This window comes from Anabas testudineus, chromosome 18, assembly GCF_900324465.2.
Source record: "Anabas testudineus chromosome 18, fAnaTes1.2, whole genome shotgun sequence".
Lineage (NCBI taxonomy): Eukaryota > Metazoa > Chordata > Actinopteri > Anabantiformes > Anabantidae > Anabas > Anabas testudineus.
In genome coordinates, this window is record NC_046627.1 from 6,795,348 (window position 1) to 6,817,075 (window position 21,728).

Consider the following 21,728-nt stretch of genomic DNA (forward strand, 5'->3'; position numbering starts at 1 on the left):
ACTCTTAACGTTGGCACGATGACAGGGAAAGGCAGAGAGCTGGCAGACATGATGGAGAGAAGGAAGGTAGATGTTCTGTGTGTGCAGGAGACAAGGTGGAAGGGCAGCAAGGCACGTGGTATTGGAGGAGGATACAAACTGTTCTACCATGGTGTGGATAGGAAGAGAAACGGGGTAGGAGTGATCCTGAAGGCGGAGTTTGTAAACAGTGTTCTAGAGGTGAAAAGAGTCTCAGACAGGGTGATGAGCCTAAAGCTAGAAATTGAAGGGGTGATGGTGAATGTAGTCAGTGGGTATGCGCCACAGGTTGGCTGTGAGTTAGAAGAGAAGGAGAGATTCTGGAGTGAGTTTGATGAGGTCATAGAGAGTATCCCCAGAGGAGAGAGAGTTGTTGTTGGAGCAGACTTCAATGGGCATGTTGGTGAGGGCAACAGAGGTGATGAGGAGGTGATGGGCAGGTTTGGTGTGAAGGAAAGGAATCTGGAAGGACAGATGGTGGTGGACTTTGCTAAGAGGATGGAAATGGCTGTAGTCAACACTTACTTCCAGAAGAGAGAGGAACATAGAGTGACATACAGAAGTGGAGGTAGGAGTACTCAGGTGGACTACATCCTATGTAGACGAGGTCATTTGAGAGAGGTTAGTGACTGCAAAGTGGTGGTAGGAGAGAGTGTAGCCAGACAGCACCGCATGGTGGTGTGTAAGATGACTCTGGAGGTCAGGAAGAAGAAGAGAGGGAAGACAGGAAAGAAGACCAAGTGGTGGAAGTTAAAGAATGAAGAAACTTGTGAGGAATTCAGGCAGAAGTTGAGACAGGTTCTGGGTGGTCAGGATGAGCTTCCAGATGACTGGGAAATTACAGCAGAGGTTATCAGGGAAACAGGTAGGAAGGTGCTAGGTGTGTCATCTGGAAAGAGGAAAGAAGGTAAAGACACTTGGTGGTGGAATGAGGAAGTACAGGAATGCATCCAGAGGAAGAGGTTAGCTAGAAGGAAGTGGGATGTAGAAAGGACTGAGGAAAATAGACAGGAGTACAAGGAAGCGCAGCGTAGAGTGAAGAGGGAGGTGGCAAAGGCCAAACAGAAAGCTTACGATGAGCTGTATGACAGGTTAGACACAAAGGAAGGAGAGAAGGACTTGTACAGGCTAGCCAGACAGAGAGATAGAGATGGGAAGGATGTACAACAGGTAAGGGTGATTAAGGACAGAGATGGAAAGGTGCTAACAACCCAGGAGAGTGTGCAGAAAAGATGGAAGGAGTATTTTGAGGAGCTGATGAACGAGGAAAATGACAGGGAAAGAAGGGAGGAAGATGTGGATGTTGTGGAGCAGGAAATAGCAGAGATTGGAAAGGATGAGGTTAGGAAGGCTCTGAAAAGGATGAAGAGTGGAAAGGCTGTTGGTCCTGATGACGTACCTGTGGAGGTGTGGAAGTGCTTAGGAGAGACAGCAGTGGAGTTTCTAACCAGTTTGTTCAATAGGATTCTAGAGAGTGAGAAGATGCCTGAGGAATGGAGGAGAAGTGTTGTAGTTCCGATCTTTAAGAACAAGGGTGACACGCAGAACTGCAGCAACTATAGAGGAATAAAGTTGATGAGCCACACAATGAAGCTGTGGGAAAGAGTAGTGGAAGCCAGGCTTAGGAAGAAGGTGGAGATTTGTGAGCAGCAGTATGGCTTCATGCCCCGTAAGAGCACCACTGATGCCATTTTTGCTTTGAGAATGTTGATGGAAAAGTACAGAGATGGTCAGAAGGAGCTGCATTGTGTCTTTGTAGATTTAGAGAAGGCGTATGACAGGGTGCCGAGGGAGGAGCTGTGGTACTGTATGAGGTCGTCGGGAGTGGCAGAGAAGTACGTCAGAGTAGTTCAGGACATGTATGAGAGAAGTATGACGGTGGTGAGATGTGCTGTAGGTCAGACAGAGGAGTTCAAGGTGGAGGTGGGACTACACCAAGGATCAGCTTTGAGTCCCTTCTTGTTTGCTATGCTGATGGACAGGCTGACAGATGAGGTCAGACAGGAATCTCCCTGGACAATGATGTTTGCGGATGACATTGTGATTTGCAGTGAGAGTAGAGAGCAGGTGGAGGAACAGCTGGAAAGGTGCAGGTTTGCTCTGGAAAGAAGAGGCATGAAGGTCAGTCGTAGTAAGACAGAATACATGTGTCTGAACGAGAGGGATCAAGGTAGAAGCGTTAGGTTACAGGGGGCTGAGGTGAAGAAGGTGCAGGAGTTTAAGTACTTGGGGTCAACAGTTCAGTGTGATGGAGAGTGTGGAAAAGAGGTGAAGAGGAGAGTGCAGGCAGGTTGGAGCGGGTGGAGGAAAGTGTCAGGAGTGTTGTGTGACAAAAGAGTGTCAGCAAGACTCAAAGGAAAGGTGTACAAGACAGTGGTGAGACTAGCTCTGCTCTATGGGTTAGAGACGGTAGCAGTGAGAAAGAGACAAGAGGCTGAGATGGAGGTAGCAGAGATGAAGATGTTGAGGTTCTCCTTAGGAGTGACCAGGTTAGACAGAATAAGGAACGAGTACATCAGAGGGACGGCTCACGTTGCCTGTGTTAGCGACAAAGTCAGAGAGGCCAGACTGAGGTGGTTTGGACATGTGCAGAGGAGGGATAGTGAGTATATTGGTAGAAGGATGTTGGAGATGGAGCTGCCAGGCAGGAGGACAAGAGGACGACCAAGGAGGAGATATATGGATGTCTTAACAGAGGACATGAGGTTGGCTAATGTTAGGGTGGAAGATGTTCATGATAGATTTAGGTGGAAAAGGATGATTCCCTGTGGCGACCCCTGATGGGAAAAGCCGAAAGAAGAAGAAGATTAAGGTTGTAGAATGGTGCTGGACTGAGGTTTTCTGGTGTGGTGTCATTTCACAACTAATTCATTACAGGTGAACTTTACTGAACACATTCAGAGAATTCCCTGTTTTATCACAGACTATACTACTGTTCTCTACACAACAAACTGGGTTTCTGTATGGAGCATTTACATTGTTTCTAATCTTAACATATTTCTATTATTTCAAAGGAACAAATTCTGAATCCTCTACACTATCCTCTTAATCTAAACTTATCAAATTTTAACAATTGTTTTAGGTTTATTATCTATTACCTCTATGAGAATTTCCATCTACCACACAGACACCGAGTGAGTGAAGTGAAGTCAGGTACGTTTGGTAGAAACCAGTTGTTGAACATTGTGGGAAACAAACTTCGTGTCATTTAAGAATGAGAGGAGAACGTGGAAAGACAAATGAAATGTGTGGAATCTGATGATCCAACACATTTACTAGTAAATCTTTAGAGGCTGCTCAGTGGATTTATTATTCTGGATGTTTCCCAAACGTAGAACTGCTTCTTTAAAGTCAAACTACATCACATGTTTGTTTGGATCAGAATGAGATAGAAGACAATTCAGCGTAAACTTATGAAGCTCCCATTAAATATTTCGGCCCCATTCCTAAAATACTGAGTATCTGCTGATACAGATTTGACTTCTGCTGCTGTTTTCATCATGTTAATGACAGCAGACACTTTTCAATGGGACTTTGGTTTGTGGGCTGCTGAGAGATGGTGCTGCCTCGTTTCTAAATCAAGTCCAACTCAAACTGAAACCAACACAAAGTTCCCCGTAGACGTCTAAATAAGTCACTTTTCACTGTGTGTTTCTTTAATTCAGACAGTTTGTGCTGTAAAAATGAGCTCTGTGTTTGTCTGTGTCTGTCTCACAGCGCTGTCAGTCACAGACACATGTTTGTGGTGGAAAGCATCTTTTCTGTCTCCATACAGATAAAATCTGTGAACCACGCTTCCAACATCAGCCCAGGGCGGAGGAGTAATCAGATTACTCTTTAGCTGCACGTAGACTCAGATTTCCAGTGACCAGGTGACTTGAGTCCATGTAAACACACTGACTGACAGACTGTGAAGCTCTCTGAGTTACAGTCAGGTTCAGAACAGGTCGGACTTTAGTTTCAGACCTGCTGTTGGTCACTTGCTCCATCAGCAGCAGAACTGTTGTTTCTGTATCTTCTTCATGACGAACATCACAAAGACGATAAGAACCAAAGCAGCAACCACCAAGTCCACTCTCAGCCCAACACGTCCTCGCCCGTTTCCGTCCTCGTCTCCTCCGTTCACCATGTTTGTTGTTGTGTGACCTGCAGAGCAGAAAGCAGCTGTGAGGATTTTGTCCATTTGAAAGATAAATCTGTAAAGAGAAAGTTCATATTTGAAACTTGAAGTTGGAGAAAATAACAGAACCAAGCTGTAAATGAGTCGGTGAAAGTTATTTTAACTGTAATGTAACTTTAATCATATGTATTGAAATGTCTTTGAATACATCATGATTTCTATTCCACCCACACAGAGCTGTCTCTGTCTCACTTTGGTTCACTCAGTCAGCTTCTCATATGTGTAACGCCAACTTTAAAGTAAGTCTATACGCTCACTAGTGCCTGTTGTAAATTCAACATCAGTACGTCACATTTCAGCTTCAGCTGTTAGCTTCACATTTACTATTCTGTCTTTCAAATGGAAACAACTCTGTTGTGAATATTGTTGAACATTGTCCTGTGTAATTCTGAGTGTACTACTCTGCATTGAACACTAGATGGAGACTGTCTCTACATGAAACACAGCAGAACCACTTTGTACAGTGACCTGATGGAAACACAGAGATTCTTTCTGGTTTTATGGAGGAAGACAGAGTCGACTGCGTGTGGTTTAAGTTTGTGTTTAGAAAGTGCTCCACCAGCTTCTCCTGCTACACAGAACTTCACAAACGTCCACTGTGCTTGTTTGAGCTGCAGCATTAACCAGAGGAACGTCCACACAGGCTTTCTGCTGTTATAGGACAGCCTCACGTTCACCAAGCAGCTTCACTGCTGTTCCAGAGACAAACACACTGAACTCCACAAACTCACCGGAGTCTTCAACCTTCAGGTTCACAGTGTTGATGAGTTCAGGGTCACCTCTCCTTGTCCCCCTCCAATTCCACATCCATATGTTCCAGCATGGCTGATGTTGACACTCTGCAGAATCAAAGACACTTCTCCATCCTTCATCTCTGGATCTCTCAGCTTCACTCGGCCACAATAAGACGGATGCTGGTAGTTTTCTTGTGAGTGGTCTCGGTGAAAGTAGACACAGTGATCAGGCTTCAGGTCTGGTCTGCTCCACACCACCAGTGAGGGGATCCACACACCAAAGACTGGCATCGTCTCCAGGCGTCTCTGTTAGCTCTTGTGGTCGTACATAAAAGACAAAAAGCAGAGTTACAGATTTTACAGAAATACTTTTTTCCCAGTTTATATCAATAAAACATGTTTCGATTCCATCTGAAGAACACGTGAAATCTCTGGTTGTTAGAAATTGTTAGTCTGCTTCATTTTCTGCATTCGTTTGACCAAATGATTATTTTAGACTGTTTGAAAAGTTCCTCTTTTTCTTTTGTATTATTTTTATTATTAATATTATTATTCTAACACATATCTGTTTGACTCATTCTGAACTTGGACTGTTTCCTTTCTCGCCCTCTTTTACAGGGATTTTACCTTCACTGTCTTTGGTTTAAATAAACCTTTTACTTTATCTCACTCCTTACTTGGGTCCTACTAACACAGGCTACAGCCACAACCACAGCAACACCGTCATCCCATCATGGTCACAGGTAGCCTAGAACCCCTCTCAGCTGGCCTGAGCAGCATCTTCTGACCAACAATGAGAGCGGGTTAATGAGCTCTGTTTACTGATCCTGCTGTCTGAAGGTGAATACGTGCACTCGGTGTCCAGTGAGGGTCTATTGCAGCGGCAACAATACAGGTCAGCCTTTCTACAGATCAGACGTTTTGCAGGTGGAGCTCAGAAACCAGAATTACCAAACTGTAGTTGTATGTTTCCACCAAGCAGCCAAATGATCTGTGTTGTTAACAGAACTCAGTGTAGAAAACATCTGAACAGCAGCTTCACTGCTGATCGTCGCTGTTGTTGGTTCAAATATCAAATAGTGGCTCAGACAAGACGTCACTAACTAATGTTAACTCCATGATTTAAACTGATGAGAGGCCAAAGTTCAAGTCCCACTCTGCAGGTTTGTGGTAAACTGCCTTTAATCCTCCACAGATGGCCGCCCACCCTGAGCCTGGTTCTGCTGAACGTTTCTTCAGTTAAAGGGAGTTGTTCCTCTCCACTGTCTCCTAGTGCTGCTCAGATGGGATTGTTGGGTTTTTCTATCATTCTCTATAGTTGATTGTTGTATTTTGTAAAGTGTCGTACACTGTAAAGTACCTTGAGATGAGTTCTCCTGTGATTTGGTGCTATATGCAGTTCAGTTTAACTGAATTGAATTCTGTCTTCTTGTTAAAACATCAAGACGGCCCCTTCTGACCAGCTGTGACATTTAATCCACAAACAGCTAGGGCTCATGGGAAAGGGTGTTCTTAAAGGCAGCTCCAAACCTATGAAAACACCAATATGAGGTCATTTCTCAGTAACCTGCTGTACTTATCTAGTATCTATCCAGGAATAAATTGTTGACTTGGTTCCAGACTTGGTGGTAAGACTTTGGTTTGTGGACCAGGGAGGAAACAGCCTTTTCTTCCTCGTATGTTGAGCTCCTACCCTCTAGACGGGGCGTCACACACAACATGTTTGATTTGTTGTCTCTTCATCTTCAGGACATATTCCCACAGAATAATGAGTCTGTTCCCCTCAGCCCTGACTGTGGATTTAGTTTAGTTTAAATACATGAAGCACAGAACAGAACAGAGCTTTCAGACCTGATTCAACAGTTTTCTGGAAATCACTTGTTCTCTGTACGTTTCCGGTTTTTAATCATCTGCAACTGTTCAAAGATCATTTGACCTCAAATGAAAAGTTTAAAGTCAGAGAAGAGGACGATGTTTTGCTGAAAACTCATCTGTCCTCTTCTTATTTTTAGTGTTTTTTAAATGGAGTTCTGAACTGAGAACAAAGACACACAAACATGAGTTTTTTTTAGATAGATAGATACTTTATTGATCCCCAAGGGGAAATTCGGTGTTGCAGCAGCCATTACACACAAAAACATTGAACATTAAGTAACATGATCTACACAACAATACACGAGACACAGTACAAGAATAACACACAGAATAGACAGTAATACCAACAAAACACACAGTAGGACTTGAATGTAAAGTGACTAAGTTACACATCAGCGTGGACACTGACTCTCTGTCAGGGAGTCATTGTACAGGCTGATGGCTGTTGGCACAAATGACTTCCTGTACCTTTCCTTGTCACAGCGAGCTGGAGAAGTCTCTGACTAAAACTGCTCCGCTGTTTGATAAGCAGGCTGTGGAAAGGATGTGAGCTGTTCTCCATGATGCTCAGCAGTTTGTGCAGCATCCTCCTCTCCACCACCTGCTCTAAAGGCTCCAGAGAAGCCCCCAGCACAGAGCCAGCTTTCCTGATCAGCTTATTCAGTTTCTTAGTGTCGCTGGCTCTGATGCTGCTGCCCCAGCAGACGACAGCAAATAATGTCGCACTGGCTACAGCAGACTGGTAGAAGATCTGCAGCATCTTGTTGCACACATTAAAGGACCTGAGCTTCCTCAGGAAGTAGAGTCTACTCTGTCCCTTCCTGTATACAGCCTCTGTGTTGAACTTCCAGTCCAGTCTGTTGTCCAGGTGAACTCCCAGGTATTTGTACCTCTCCACCACCTCCACCTTCTCACCCAGAATGGACACAGTGTCAAAGCCAGTTTTCTTCCCCCTGAAGTCCACAACCATCTCCTTGGTCTTGCTTACATTGAGGGTGAGATGGTTGTTCCCACACCACTTCACAAAGCTGTCCACCAGACCTCTGTACTCGGTCTCCTCCCCACCTCTGATACACCCAACCACTGCAGAGTCATCTGAGAACTTCTGCAGATGGCAGGACTCAGTGTTGTACTGAAAGTCTGAGGTGTACAGGTTGAAGAGGAAAGGTGAGAGGACAGTCCCCTGAGGTGCTCCTGTGCTACTGACCACCCGCTCAGACTCACATCCCTGCAGTCGTACAAACTGTGGTCTGTCTGTCAGGTAGTCAGTGATCCAGGAGGCTGTGGAGGAGTCTACCTGCATCTTCAGGAGCTTCTCTCTCAGCAGGACAGGCTGGATGGTGTTAAAGGCACTGGAGAAATCAAAGAACGTGATCCTCACAGTGCTGTTTGCCTTGTCCAGGTGTGAGAGAGCTCGCTGAAGCAAGTAGACAATAGCATCATCTACTCCAACCCGGGGACGATAGGCGAACTGCAGTGGGTCTAGTGATGTCTCAACCTGAGGTCTCAAATGAGTCAGAACCAGTCTCTCCAGGACCTTCATGATGTGTGAGGTGAGGGCGACTGGTCTGTAATCATTTAGAGCAGAAGGAGATGAGGTTTTTGGAACTGGCGTCAGACATGATGTCTTCCAGACCTTTGGCACCTGCTCCATTCTCAGGCTCAGGTTGAAGAGGTGCTGTAGAATCCCAGAGAGCTGCTCAGAACAGGACTTCAGGACTCTGGGGCTGACACCATCAGGTCCTGCTGCCTTATTGTGGTTCAGCTTCTCCAGCTGCCTCTTCACCTGGCTGCTGGTCACTGACAGATGGGTAGGGGAGGTGGGTATGGTAGAGGAAGAGGAGGGGGATGACGGTGGGATCATTTCTTCTGCAAGAGTCCCAGTGATGGGTGTGGTTTTATGACCATCACTGATGTTCCTTGTAGGATGGGTGTGGGGGGGCAGCAGTGGAGACGCTGTTCTGTCTGTGAGTCTGGCAGAGGAGGGGGTGGAGGGGGAGGGTGCAGCAGAGTGTCTGGAGGTGGAGGAGGGGGAGAGGGAGGGTGGTAGTGCTGTAAACCTGTTGAAAAAATGGTTCAGCTCGTTGGCCTTGTCCAGGTTCCCTTCTACCTGGTTCCCCTTCTCCTTGAAGCCAGTGATCTTCTTCATTCCAGACCACACATGCTTCATGTTGTTCTGCTGGAGTTGGTTCTCCAGCTTCCTTCTGTAAGCGTCCTTACTCTGCCTCAGACTCACCCTCAGCTCTCTCTGCACAGACTTCACCTTTTCTGACTTGTTTTGTTCTTTTCTGACCTCAGAGCTGTGAAATGGACCAGACTTCATTCACAAAACATATAAATAACTAAAACAGTGATTTTAGCTGAAGGAAAACATGTGTAAGAAGAAGTTTCTCTACAATCCCTCCAACACTTGGAGGATGCAGACGTGTCATATTGAACATTTGAATTTGCTGTAATAAAATTCAGCATCAGCTTCTTCCAGCTGTTTTTCTCTCCACATGTGTGAAGCAGCTGTTTTCCGAGTCCCAGCACAAATGTTCTCTCATCTGAACATCAATACTGATCAGTACATATTGATCCTGATGATCAGTGTGAATCTCAGTGTGATGTAGTGTTGTAGTGAGTCAGTGTGACCACTGGAGGGCAGTAAATCCTCAGATTATTTCTCCATCAGTCAGTTCAGAAACAACAATCTGACTATTGATCAGTATTTACAGCAGTTTCATCACATCTGCATTTGCATAGAGTCAGTATCACACTTATCTACTCAACAGCTGGATGTGGATATTAGTCACATTAAAGCTGATCATTAATTCATAAAGTTTTCATCAAACAGCAGCTATTTTTATTATGTATTTCTGGCTTTCATTTGTTGTCCATAAATAAAACATTAAATCCTTTTTTGGCTAATCACTACAAACATTGACACTCGACTTATTTGTTTTTTACACCATCTTGATCTAGTCATGTGATCTGATCACGTTGATCTGATGGTGACTCTACATGTTTTTTTTCTTTCACTCTTATCAGACAAATTATAGACAAAACACTTGTCAAACATTAGCTGCTGTCAGCACTAAATCGTCCACATCCTCCTCCTATAATCTCTGGTTCCTGTTTAAATATTAGTTTCAGTTCCTCTGATAGTCGTGCTGCAGTGAATTATCTCCATGTAAAGTTAATGTCAGTGACATTAGTCTGTGTTTTCCTCTTTCTGATGCTGTTCACACTAACTACTGTTAGTTTGTTCCACTAGAAAAAGCAGAAATCTGCTGCTCACTTGTTAAAGTAATTCTACAAATTAACTTTACTTTCAGCAGTAGGAAGTTCAGGTCATGTGACCAACCAGTGACCACTTAACCAATCATGTGACTGGACGCTGACAGAGCAAGAAACTTCCCAACTCATCATGAGAAAAGAAACCTGATCACTTCTGGACCATGATCGTATCAACAATGAACGATATCTGAGGAGGAAGAAGCAGAACAGTGAGACAGAATTTACTAAATCAATCCTTTCTTTCATTTTTCAGAATTCTTCATATTGGGTCTGACCACACTGGTAAGTCTGATCTAATTCTGAACTAATGTCTACACAGAAATAACGTCTGTAACTTCTCTCACTGTTTGAAGTAATAGAATCAAGTAGAAGTAGAGTTGAAGGTGAACTAACTTCAGTCTAACTTAGAGTACAGTACTTGTACTTTGAACAGTACTGAGTATTTCCACAGTGAGACATCAATAGTTTTCATTCAGTTGTACGACTGTTGTTAGAAACTCTGACGTCAGTGAGATGATTGACTGTTGTCATGTAGTTCACTTTGAACTGAACTAACTTCAGTCCAGTTGTTGTGAAATAATCATCCTGTGTGTGCTGGGCTGCAGCTTCATGCCTCCATCTAGTGGACTGATAGTAGAAGTAGAGCAGCTGATGGCAGCTTCCTCTGCCTCCCACTGCTGTCTGACTGCATTCAAGTGACACTGATATGAAAGAGGAAAGAAGAGCCAATCAGTGGAGGAGCAGCTGATCTTTGTCCAGGAGAAATGATGGAAAGGAGGATTTCAGTCTTCACTGCACATCAATGATTTGTGTTTCCTCTCCACATGAATGTAGAAAGTGTGTGTGAGCTGATGTGGATGTGGATTCAGCAGCATGGATCAGTGTGAGGACAGAGAGGAGGGAGTCCCTCCCTCTAAATCCACTCTGTGTGGGGACCATGAGAGCCAGACCAAAGCTCAGAGGTGAGATGACTGAGACCATCGGTCTGATTCTGTCTCCAAGTCTCATCTAGAATTGAATATTTCATCAGGACATTTTTACTATTCTTCTGATTCTATTTGTCATTTATGAAGGAAACTTTGACTGAATATGTGAGCGTCACCAAAGTTGTTTTTCTATCAGGTCCCATCAAAGACCAGAATCTCCTGGACCAGGACCTGAACCCAGCTGTGTGTCCTTCAAGAGCAATGAGTCAAAGGATATTATTATTCATTTTAAAAAGCAACGTTCATCAGACACAGAGTAAGTTGTTGTGAGTTTAAAATCAGTCTGAACAATATGATGTAAACTTTCTCTGATGATAAATCATTGTGTTCTTTTGATTTCTGGATATTTCTGATGTGAGTAAGTTGATTTCTGTTTGAACTGTTGATTTGAAGGAGAAGCTTTCTTCACTATTCTTCTAGCAAACACTCTGATCATGGATCAATCTCCATCCAGCCAGTAGCTAAACCACTGATCCTGTAGAGGGTCTCAGGGGGCTGCTCCTCTTCTAATGAAGTGCTGACTTGCAGGCAGACGTCAAAGGAAGCAGCTGAACACCACAAATGTTGAACTCTGATCAAATCTTCGTGATTGAAGTTCTCCAAATGAAGATTTTGGTACAAATGTCTTAAAGAATCTTGACTTCTTCACTTCCTGTTGGAAGACTTTAGTTGTAATGTTGTTGAAGTCAGTGTAGAGGACTGTTTGTCCCCAGTGTCAGTACCAGAGCTGACGTTTGAAGATTCATTTAGGATCCACCAACTAATGAATGAATGAAGTTGTTCAAATGTGAATTAGTCAAGTGAATTGTGTGAGCAGCAGCACTCTGCCTCATACTCACACAGTTCAACATATTCAGACTGGGAGCTGCCCAGTGAGGGAGGCAGAGATATCTGTTGTTCAGAGCTGCTGAGACTAAACCAAAGTGACTGGTGACAGTAAAGCTTCACCACTACAGGGAGTCTCTGATTCACTGTTCACATCAAATCTGTCTTCATAGACCTTTACCTTGTGTGTGTCTCTGTGTAGACAGACATACTGTGAGCTCATTCTTGATGATTCCTCCACAGAGTGGACCAGGAGAGCTCAGAGGTTCCCAGTGGTCAGTCTGCCCAGCAGCGTCCAGCAAACCTGGACTCCATATTTCTGGTCTGTACATGTCCAACTACTACTTTTCCATCTGTTTTGTTCCCAATAATCTCCATGCTGCACTTTTTAGACCAGTGTATTGTCAGTCTGTCCAACATGGATCTGATGTTTGCCTCCATGATTTGAGTTGGATTATGTCATTTATATAGTTTCTGTTCCAGCTGCTGGAGGAGAACATTGTCACTTTTATGAAAAACGAGCTGAAGAAGATCCACAAGGTTCTGAGTCCAGATTACCCACAATGCTTAGAGAGTCAGAGGGAGGATGAGGAGGTGTTGGATGGTGAGGATGAAGAGCAGAGGAGGAGCAGCAGAGAGGCATTTCTGAAGATCACACTGAACTTCCTGAGGAGAATGAAGCAGGAGGAGCTGGCTGACTGTCTGCAGAGCAGTAAGAGGATTTCTCTAAATTTTATCATTCAGTTTCAATTCAATTCAGTTTTATTTGTATAGCGCCAATTTACAACAGACGTTATCTCAAGGCACTTTACAGTGTAAGGTTTAAGTCCTTACAGAAAATATTTATACAAAAAATTATAGAGAAAACCCAACAATCCCATTTGAGCAAGCTTTAGGCAACAGTGGAGATGGAAAACTCCCTTTAGAGGAAGAAACCTCCAGCAGAACCAGGCTCATAGTGGACGGCCATCTGCCTTCTCCGGTTGGGGTGAGTGGAAAGAGAAGAGAGAAAAGAACAGCAGGACAACAACAAGCATCAGGAACATTGGGCAGATGAACTGGATTCTGGAGATGTACAGCTCCAGGCCGAGGATACCTGCAGAAAAGTACAGGGAGAGGGAGACAGAGAGAAGGAAACACAACTACAGGAGGGAGAAGACACAAAGTTAATGACATGAAATGGTAGAATTAGAATGGATACAGGAGAAAAGAGAGAGGAGAGGAGCTCAGTTTATCAGTAGAGGTCCCCCAGCAGAATAAGCTATAGCAGCATAACTAAGAGATGGTTCAGAGTCACCTGATCCATCTCTAACTATAAGCTTTATAAAAAAGGAAAGTTTTAAGTCTAGTCTTAAATGTAGAGAGGGTGTCTGACTCCAGAACCTGAACTGGGAGCTGGTTCCACAGGAGAGAGGCTTGGTAGCTAAAGGCTCTGCCTCCCATTATACATTTAGAAACTCTAGGAACCACAAGTAAACCTGCAGTCTGAGAACGGAGAGTTCTGCTTGGAAGATAAGGAACCATGAGGTCTTTAAGATAAGATGGAGCCTGATTATTAAGGGATTTATAAGTGAGGAGAAGAAGTTTAAATTCAATTCTGGATTTTACAGGGAGCCAATGGAGAGAAGCTAACGTTGGAGAAATATGATCTCTCTTGCTAATTCCAGTCAGAACTCTGGCTGCAGCATTTTGGATTAACTGAAGGCTTTTTAATGAGTTATTGGGACAAACTATTAATAAGGAATTACAATAGTCCATTCTGGAAGTAACTAATGCATGGACTAGTTTTTCAGCATCACTTTGGGACAGGATGCTCCTAATATTAACAATGTTTCTCAGGTGGAAAAAGACAGTTTTAGTGATGTCTTTGATGTATGAAGTGAAGGAGATATCCTGGTCAAATACTAAGTCATTAAGGGTGAGAATGTGATTAGACATAGTGTCTCTGAGATTTTTAGGACCAACCAAATTAACATCTCTCTTGACTGGATTTAGGAGAAGAAAATTGGAGGACATACAAGCCTTTATGTCTTTTAAGCATGCTTGAAGTTTAACTAATTGATGGACAAATGAGACGTTTACTGAGAGCTGAAGATGTGGAGTGTTAATATGTTGAAATGTGAATCATTTAGGGTCATGAAACTGTCAAACTGTGTTTTCATTATAAAGTATATTGATCCTGTTTTTGTGGTTTCATTCAGGAACTTCTGCTGCAGTTTGTCAGCGTGAACTTAAATCTAATCTAAAGAAGAAGTTCCAGTGTGTGTTTGAGGGGATTGCTAAAGCAGGAAACCCAACCCTTCTGAACCAGATCTACACAGAGCTCTACATCACAGAGGGAGGGACTGGAGAGGTCAATGATGAACATGAGGTCAGACAGATTGAATCAGCATCCAGGAAACCAGACAGACCAGAAACAACCATCAAACAAGAAGACATCTTTAAAGGCTCACCTGGAAGAGAGGAACCAATCAGAACAGTGATGATAAAGGGAGTGGCTGGAATTGGGAAAACAGTGTTAACACAGAAGTTCACTCTGGACTGGGCTGAAGACAAAGCCAACCAGGACATACAGTTCACATTTCCATTGACTTTCAGAGAGCTGAATGTGCTGAAAGAGAAAAAGTTCAGCTTGGTGGAACTTGTTCATCACTTCTTTACTGAAACCAAAGAAGCAGGAATCTGCAGGTTTGAAGAGTTCCAGGTTGTGTTCATCTTGGACGGTCTGGATGAGTGTCGACTTCCTCTGGACTTCCACAACAATCAGATCCTGACTGATGTTACAGAGTCCACCTCAGTGGATGTGCTGCTGACAAACCTGATCAGGGGAAACCTGCTTCCCTCTGCTCGCCTCTGGATAACCACACGACCTGCAGCAGCCAATCAGATCCCTCCTCAGGGTGTTGACATGGTGACAGAGGTCAGAGGGTTCACTGACCCACAGAAGGAGGAGTACTTCAGGAAGAGGTTCAGAGATGAGGAGCAGGCCAGAAGAATCATCTCCCACATCAAGACATCACGAAGCCTCCACATCATGTGTCACATCCCAGTCTTCTGCTGGATCACTGCTACAGTTCTGGAGGATGTGTTGAAAACCAGAGAGGGAGGAGAGCTGCCCAAGACCCTGACTGAGATGTACATCCACTTCCTGGTGGTTCAGTCCAAAGTGAAGAACATCAAGTATGATGGAGGAGCTGAGACAGATCCACACTGGAGTCCAGAGAGCAGGAAGATGATTGAGTCTCTGGGAAAACTGGCTTTTGATCAGCTGCAGAAAGGAAACCTGATCTTCTATAAATCAGACCTGACAGAGTGTGGCATCGATATCAGAGCAGCCTCAGTGTACTCAGGAGTGTTCACACAGATCTTTAAAGAGGAGAAAAGACTGTACCAGGACAAGGTGTTCTGCTTCGTCCATCTGAGTGTTCAGGAGTTTCTGGCTGCTCTTCATGTCCATCTGACCTTCATCAATTCTGGAGTCAATCTGCTGTTTGAAAAACAATCAACTTCTCTGAGGTCCAAACTGTCCAGACCTGAACTTAAACTTCTCCACCAGAGTGCTGTGGACAAGGCCGTAGAAAGTCCAAATGGACACCTGGACTTGTTTGTCCGTTTTCTGCTTGGTCTGTCACTGCAGACCAATCAGACTTTCCTACGAGGTCTGCAGACAAAGACAAGAAATAACTCAAAGACCAATATGGAAACCATTGACTACATCAAGAAGAAGATCAAAAAGATTCCTTCAACAGAGAAAAGCATCAACCTGTTCCACTGTCTGAATGAACTGAATGATCGTTCTCTAGTGGAGGAGATCCAACAGTACCTGGACTCAGGAAGTCTCTTCACAGATAAACTCTCTCCTGCTCAGTGGTCAGCTCTGCTCTTCATGTTGGTGTCATCAGGAAAAGATCTGGACGTGTTTGATCCATTTAAGTACTCCTTAAGATTTTCAGACGATGATCTTCTGTTTGCTCTAGGAGTTGTCAAAGTCTCCAAGAAAGTTCTGTAAGTGTAAAGATATTGAAATTTATTCATCATTGATTCCACAGCTACTGTATTTTAACAACAGAACAGGAAGTGTTACTTGTTTTCTTGTATTACAACTTACATCACTGTTTTTCAGACTGAGTGGCTGTAACCTCTCAGAGAGAAGCTGTGTAGCTCTGTCCTCAGTTCTCAGCTCCCAGTCCTCTAGTCTGAGAGACCTGGACCTAAGTAACAACAACCTGCAGGATTCAGGAGTGAATCATCTGTCTGCTGGACTGGAGAATCCACAATGTAAACTGGGAACGCTCAGGTATGGAGAGGCCTGCTGCAGCCACTGTGTTGTATCTGAGAATGTCCAGTATCTTTTTTGATCAAAGTCAACATTAAAAGTGATTACAGTTTAACACAAACTTCTACATCATTTTCAGACTGTGTTGCTGTAACCTCTCAGAGAGAAGCTGTGAAGCTCTGTCCTTAGTTCTCAGTTCCCAGTCCTCTAGTCTGAGAGACCTGGACCTGAGTAACAACAACCTGCAGGATTCAGGAGTGAATCATCTGTCAGCTGGACTGGAGAATCCACACTGTAAACTGGTATCTCTAAGGTTAGGATTCATCACATACATTGTTCTGCAGCAGGTTTTTTCTAGACTCTAGAGAAGTTCTGTCCAAGGAAGGATTTTTCAGGTTCTTATTAATGTTGTTAAAGGTAGAGTAGCATAAAAAAGTTGTCACTGTTCATAATTGTCTCGTTTTGTGCATAAATTAGTTATTATATGTGACCTGAACTTCCTCAAAGTCACAAAAAACAACAACAACAAAAAAAAAAAAAAAACACAAACAAACGTGTGGCTCATGTAGGAGTATGTCATGTTGGTTTGTACAAACAAAACTCAGGACCAAGTCTCCTGTGTGTTGTATTGTGTGTCTGCAGACTGTCAGGCTGTCTGATCACAGAGGAAGGCTGTGCTTCTCTGGCCTCAGCTCTGAGCTCCAACCCCTCCCATCTGAGAGAGCTGGACCTGAGCTACAATCATCCAGGAGACTCAGGAGTGAAGCTGCTATCTGCTAAACTGGAGGATGCACACTGGACACTGGACACTCTCAGGTATGGAGAGGCCTGCTGCAGCCAGATGTCGGAGGAAGTAGCAATGTTTATTCATTATTCATTAATCAAGGTTATAATTTTATTAATTTAAATCTATTTTAACTGATGCAGAAGTTCAGGACATGAAATGTAATTGTCAGAATATGTCCTGTATTCTTCTGTGGGGCCAGGTTGATCCACTAGGTGGTGCCTCTGTTTGTTAGGATGAATAAAACAAACACACCTCTTTGCCATAAAACGAAGAAAAATGTGTCAACATCAGTTTGTGTCTCACTGTGGAGTCGTGTTGATGAACATTTTAATTTAATGAAAACATTTTCGCTAAGTTCATGACAAATCTTCACTGAAGCACTTTATAGTAAGCAAAGCTAAGAGGTGAGCTACTGTAATTCTAACTTCAGTATCTCATTCTAACTTTGTGTACAAATCTGTTAGCCCAACTACATACAAGCCTCCATTAGAACAGAACCAGAACACACTGTGTGTATGAGAGCCATGTAATGTCCATGTGTGCATGCTGAAAGAGAATGTGCCGCTCTGACCCCCCTCCTCCTTTCAGGGTGGAGCCTGGTGGAGTCCGATGGTTGAGACCAGGTGTGAGGAAGTGTAAGTGTGTTTTTAATGAGACTGATGAAAACAAAGCAGCAACATTCAACCATCTTCAAACTGTCACATCACTCATTCAAATCCCTGATGTCATGAGTCCTCATCAAACTGATGATAGATTAATAACTGCAGCTTGTGTCTTGTTCTCTCCATCAGATTTCTGTCAACTCACCATCGACACAAACACAGTGAACAGAAGACTACGACTGTCTGACAACAACAGGAAGGTGACACGTGTGGAGGAGGATCAGTCATATCCTGATCATCCAGACAGATTTAACTGTTCTCAGCTGCTCTGTAGTAATGGTCTGACTGGTCGCTGTTACTGGGAGGTCGAGTGGAGCGGAGGGGTTGATATATCAGTGAGTTACAGAGGAATCAGAAAGAGAGGAGACAGTAAAGATTGTTGGTTTGGATGGAACGATCAGTCCTGGAGTCTAATCTGCTCTGATGTTAGTGGTTACTCTGTCTGTCACAACAACAGAGAAACATCCATCTCCTCCTTTGTCTCTCACAGAGTATCAGTGTATGTGGACTGTCCTGCTGGGACTCTGTCCTTCTACAGAGTCTCCTCTGACAAACTGATCCACCTCCACACCTTCAACACCACATTCACTGAACCTCTTTATCCTGGGTTTGGCTTCTGGTATCCTGGTTCCTCAGTGTCTCTGTGTTCAGTGTAGTACGGAGAGTCGCGTCCTGTCAGAGAAACGTTGTCTCTTTTGAACAGATACAGTGTCTATAAAAAGTATTCAGTCCCTTGGATGTTTCATCCTTCATCAGTCATGGTCAATAAAAGTTAGTGACTTTTACAAATAAATTACAGAACAATACCTTATTAATGTCAAAGTGAAAACATGTTTCTACGATGTAATGTCAGTTGATATTCACCCCCTTCAGATCAGTTTTTAGTAGATTCACCTTTGGCTGCAATCACAGCATGGTCTCAATTAGGCTTGCACATCTGGACACTGGAATTTTATGCCATTATTCTTTGTAAAACTTCTCAAGCTCTGTCAGGTTGCATGGGGATCAGGTGTGAACAGCCTTTGACCTCTCTAAAGTTACGAAGTCCACACACATTGACTTCATTGGGACACTGCTGTGGATGCTTATCAGGGGTGCTTTAAGACCGAATGTATGTCTTCTGATATGTTTGAAGTTTGAAGATGGACATATTGTTTGTTTGTTTGTTTGTTTGTTTTTATTTAGATTGAACCTGGACTATTTTAAGTAAATAACTCAATAAAATAACAGTGTGAGATGAATCCGAAAATTTTGTTGTTCTCAGAGTCAGAACTCAGTCAAATGTGAAGTGCAGAACTTAGTGTTCTTCATAATCCACTGATTGTTTGAACATCCAGGGTTTCATGTTAACATGTAATATTGGTCCTTTTATTTTAAAAGCACAGACTCCTTCTTAAACAGTCATCATAGAGATACTTTTATTTCTCCACTTTAACAAAACTTTAGTTTGAACGTACAACATTGTGTCAAGAGATTGTTTCATTATTTTGGAAGAAGGACAGGAAACATACAGTACAGACCAAAAGTTCTTCAAAGAGGTTTCTTTATTTTCATGACTATGAAAATTGTAGATTCACACTGAAGGCATCAAAACTATTAATTAACACATGTGGAATTATATACATAACAAAAAAGTGTGAAACAACTAAAAAAATATGTCATATTCTAGGTTCTTCAAAGTAGCCACCTTTTGCTCTGATTACTGCTTTGCACACTCTTCAGATTCTCTTGATGAGCTTCAAGAGGTAGTCACCTGAAATGGTTTTTACTTCACAGGTGTGCCCTGTTAGGTTTAATAAGTGGGATTTCTTGCCTTATAAATGGGGTTGGGACCATAAGTTGTGTTGTGCAGAAGTCAGGTGGATACACAGCTGATAGTCCTACTGAATAGACTTTTAGAATTTGTACTATGGAAAGAAAAAAAGCAGCTAAGTAAAGAAAAACGAGTGGCCATCATTACTTTAAGAAATGAAGGTCAGTCAGTCCGAAAACTTTGAAAGTGTCCCCAAGTGCAGTCACAAAAACCATCAAGCGCTACAAAGAAACTGGCTCACATGCGGACCGCCCCAGGAAAGGAAGACCAAGAGTCACCTCTGCTGCGGAGGATAAGTTCATCCGAGTCACCAGCCTCAGAAATCGCAGGTTAACAGCAGCTCAGATTAGAGACCAGGTCAATGCCACACAGAGTTCTAGCAGCAGACACATCTCTAGAACAACTGTTAAGAGGAGACTGTGTGAATCAGGCACACAGTCTTGAATTTGCGTTTAGTTGGACCATCATTTAATTTTTAACAGGACAATGACCCCAAACACACCTCCAGGCTGTGTAAGGGCTATTTGACCAAGAAGGAGAGTGATGGGGCGCTGCGCCAGATGACCTGGCCTCCACAGTCACCGGACCTGAACCCAATCGAGATGGTTTGGGGTGAGCTGGACCGCAGAGTGAAGGCAAAAGGGCCAACAAGTGCTAAGCATCTCTGGGAACTCCTTCAAGAATGTTGGAAGACCATTTCAGGTGACTACCTCTTGAAGCTCATCAAGAGAATGCCAAGAGTGTGCAAAGCAGTAATCAGAGCAAAAGGTGGGTACTTTGAAGAACCTAGAATATGACATATTTTCAGTTGTTTCACACTTTTTTGTTATGTATACAATTCCACGTGTTAATTCATAGTTTTGATGCCTTCAGTGTGAATCTACAATTTTCATAGTCATGAAAATAAAGAAACCTCTTTGAATGAGAAGGTGTGTCCAAACTTTTGGTCTGTACTGTATGTTTGAGTCTGTTTACTTTTGATTGTGTCATTAAAACTAAAGTCACGTAATAATGAATACATCTTCAGTAAAATACAGAGGAATGAATGCACATCTGAGGTGATGATGACTTGAGCAATGGGAATTACGTTCATAATAAGGAAGATAGTTCTGATGAAGGTGAACAAAGATATGATTGTTAGCAAAGTTCATTTTCCCCAACGCCAGATTTTCCTGATTTCAACCATTGAACCACATGCAGAAATACCCTTTTAGTTAGTTACCAAGAAATGTAGAGCCAGAGCTGCTCCTTTAACGAAAAGGAAGAGTCGGATAAGAAACCTCTCTCTCCTAATGAGGTTCCTAAAAATCTCTATATGAAATGCTTGAGGTGTTCAATCTACTGCATCTAGATAACAGAAAATCAACTACCTAGTGAAAAGTTACTTTAATATATTGAGTTAAGATTAAATAGTGACAAGGATGTTAACAAAGTCATTAATCTCTGCCAAAAAAGAAAAATGTGTCATTTTGATAAGAGAGATACTTTTCAAATCGCACAATGTAGAAATCATCAGAAGAAGGGATGGTAGATTACTTACGACATGTTACAGTTCCTCCCTCTGCCTTTGTCTGTGGGTTTTGTTTTGTTTTGTTTCTGTTCCTTGTCTTCCTTCCTCTTCCCCCACTCTCCACACAGAGTGTTTGTGTTTGTCAGGAACCACTATTTTGTTTGTAAGTTTGGTCTGCGTTAGTGATGGTGAGATGAAGCCTCATTAGGCATTGACCCACTTGAGCCAACTGGTTCAAGAAAGGGTTCATTTCTCGAAGCTTCATGTGCAGAAACCACCTACTGGCCAAGTGTATAATCACAGGCAGCTGGATCTGAACCACATCATGTGTGGTGCATTGAACTGAACTGTGTCTGTTATGTGTGTTGGGAATGACTATGAATTACACAAAATGCATGACCAAACAATGTCTGTATATAAATCATCACATATGTGTATAATAATTTTTATGTATTCTGTGTGTAAATTTTCCCACAATGGTAATATCATAATATCAGGTTAAGCTGTTTTTCTGCAAATGGTATGGACATAATCAGGCAGAGGACAGTGAAAGCGCTTGTGGAATTAGGAAAAGGGCAGAGGTTATGCTTGTGTAACTTGGGCAATGATGTACGAGACAGGGGAAATTTTTATTCAAAAACAATATAAACGCTATCCAAACTCTCAGCTCACTGCAACTCTCCATCAAACACCCACATCTTGAATGGAGCCTGACGGGTTTTATTTCGCTGTCAAAACTCGCGGCGACACCTGAACCACTTCCTGAATCGGTCACGTGGTACA

The 21,728-nt window shown here is 43.0% G+C and overlaps 2 protein-coding genes across 2 annotated transcripts in view; both read left to right on the top strand.

Annotated features, from left to right (window-relative positions):
• Positions 1 to 21,728, top strand: part of LOC113168127 (NACHT, LRR and PYD domains-containing protein 12-like) — a 260,345-nt gene that overhangs the window by 222,458 nt on the left and 16,159 nt on the right. The window contains exons 12-13 of the mRNA XM_026369133.2: positions 16,021 to 16,194; positions 16,313 to 16,486. Coding sequence (XP_026224918.2) covers positions 16,021 to 16,194; positions 16,313 to 16,486 — 348 coding nt within the window. The remainder of the gene's footprint in view (positions 1 to 16,020; positions 16,195 to 16,312; positions 16,487 to 21,728) is intronic.
• Positions 1 to 21,728, top strand: part of LOC113168720 (NLR family CARD domain-containing protein 3-like) — a 434,580-nt gene that overhangs the window by 81,899 nt on the left and 330,953 nt on the right. The gene's annotated exons all lie outside the window — the stretch shown is intronic.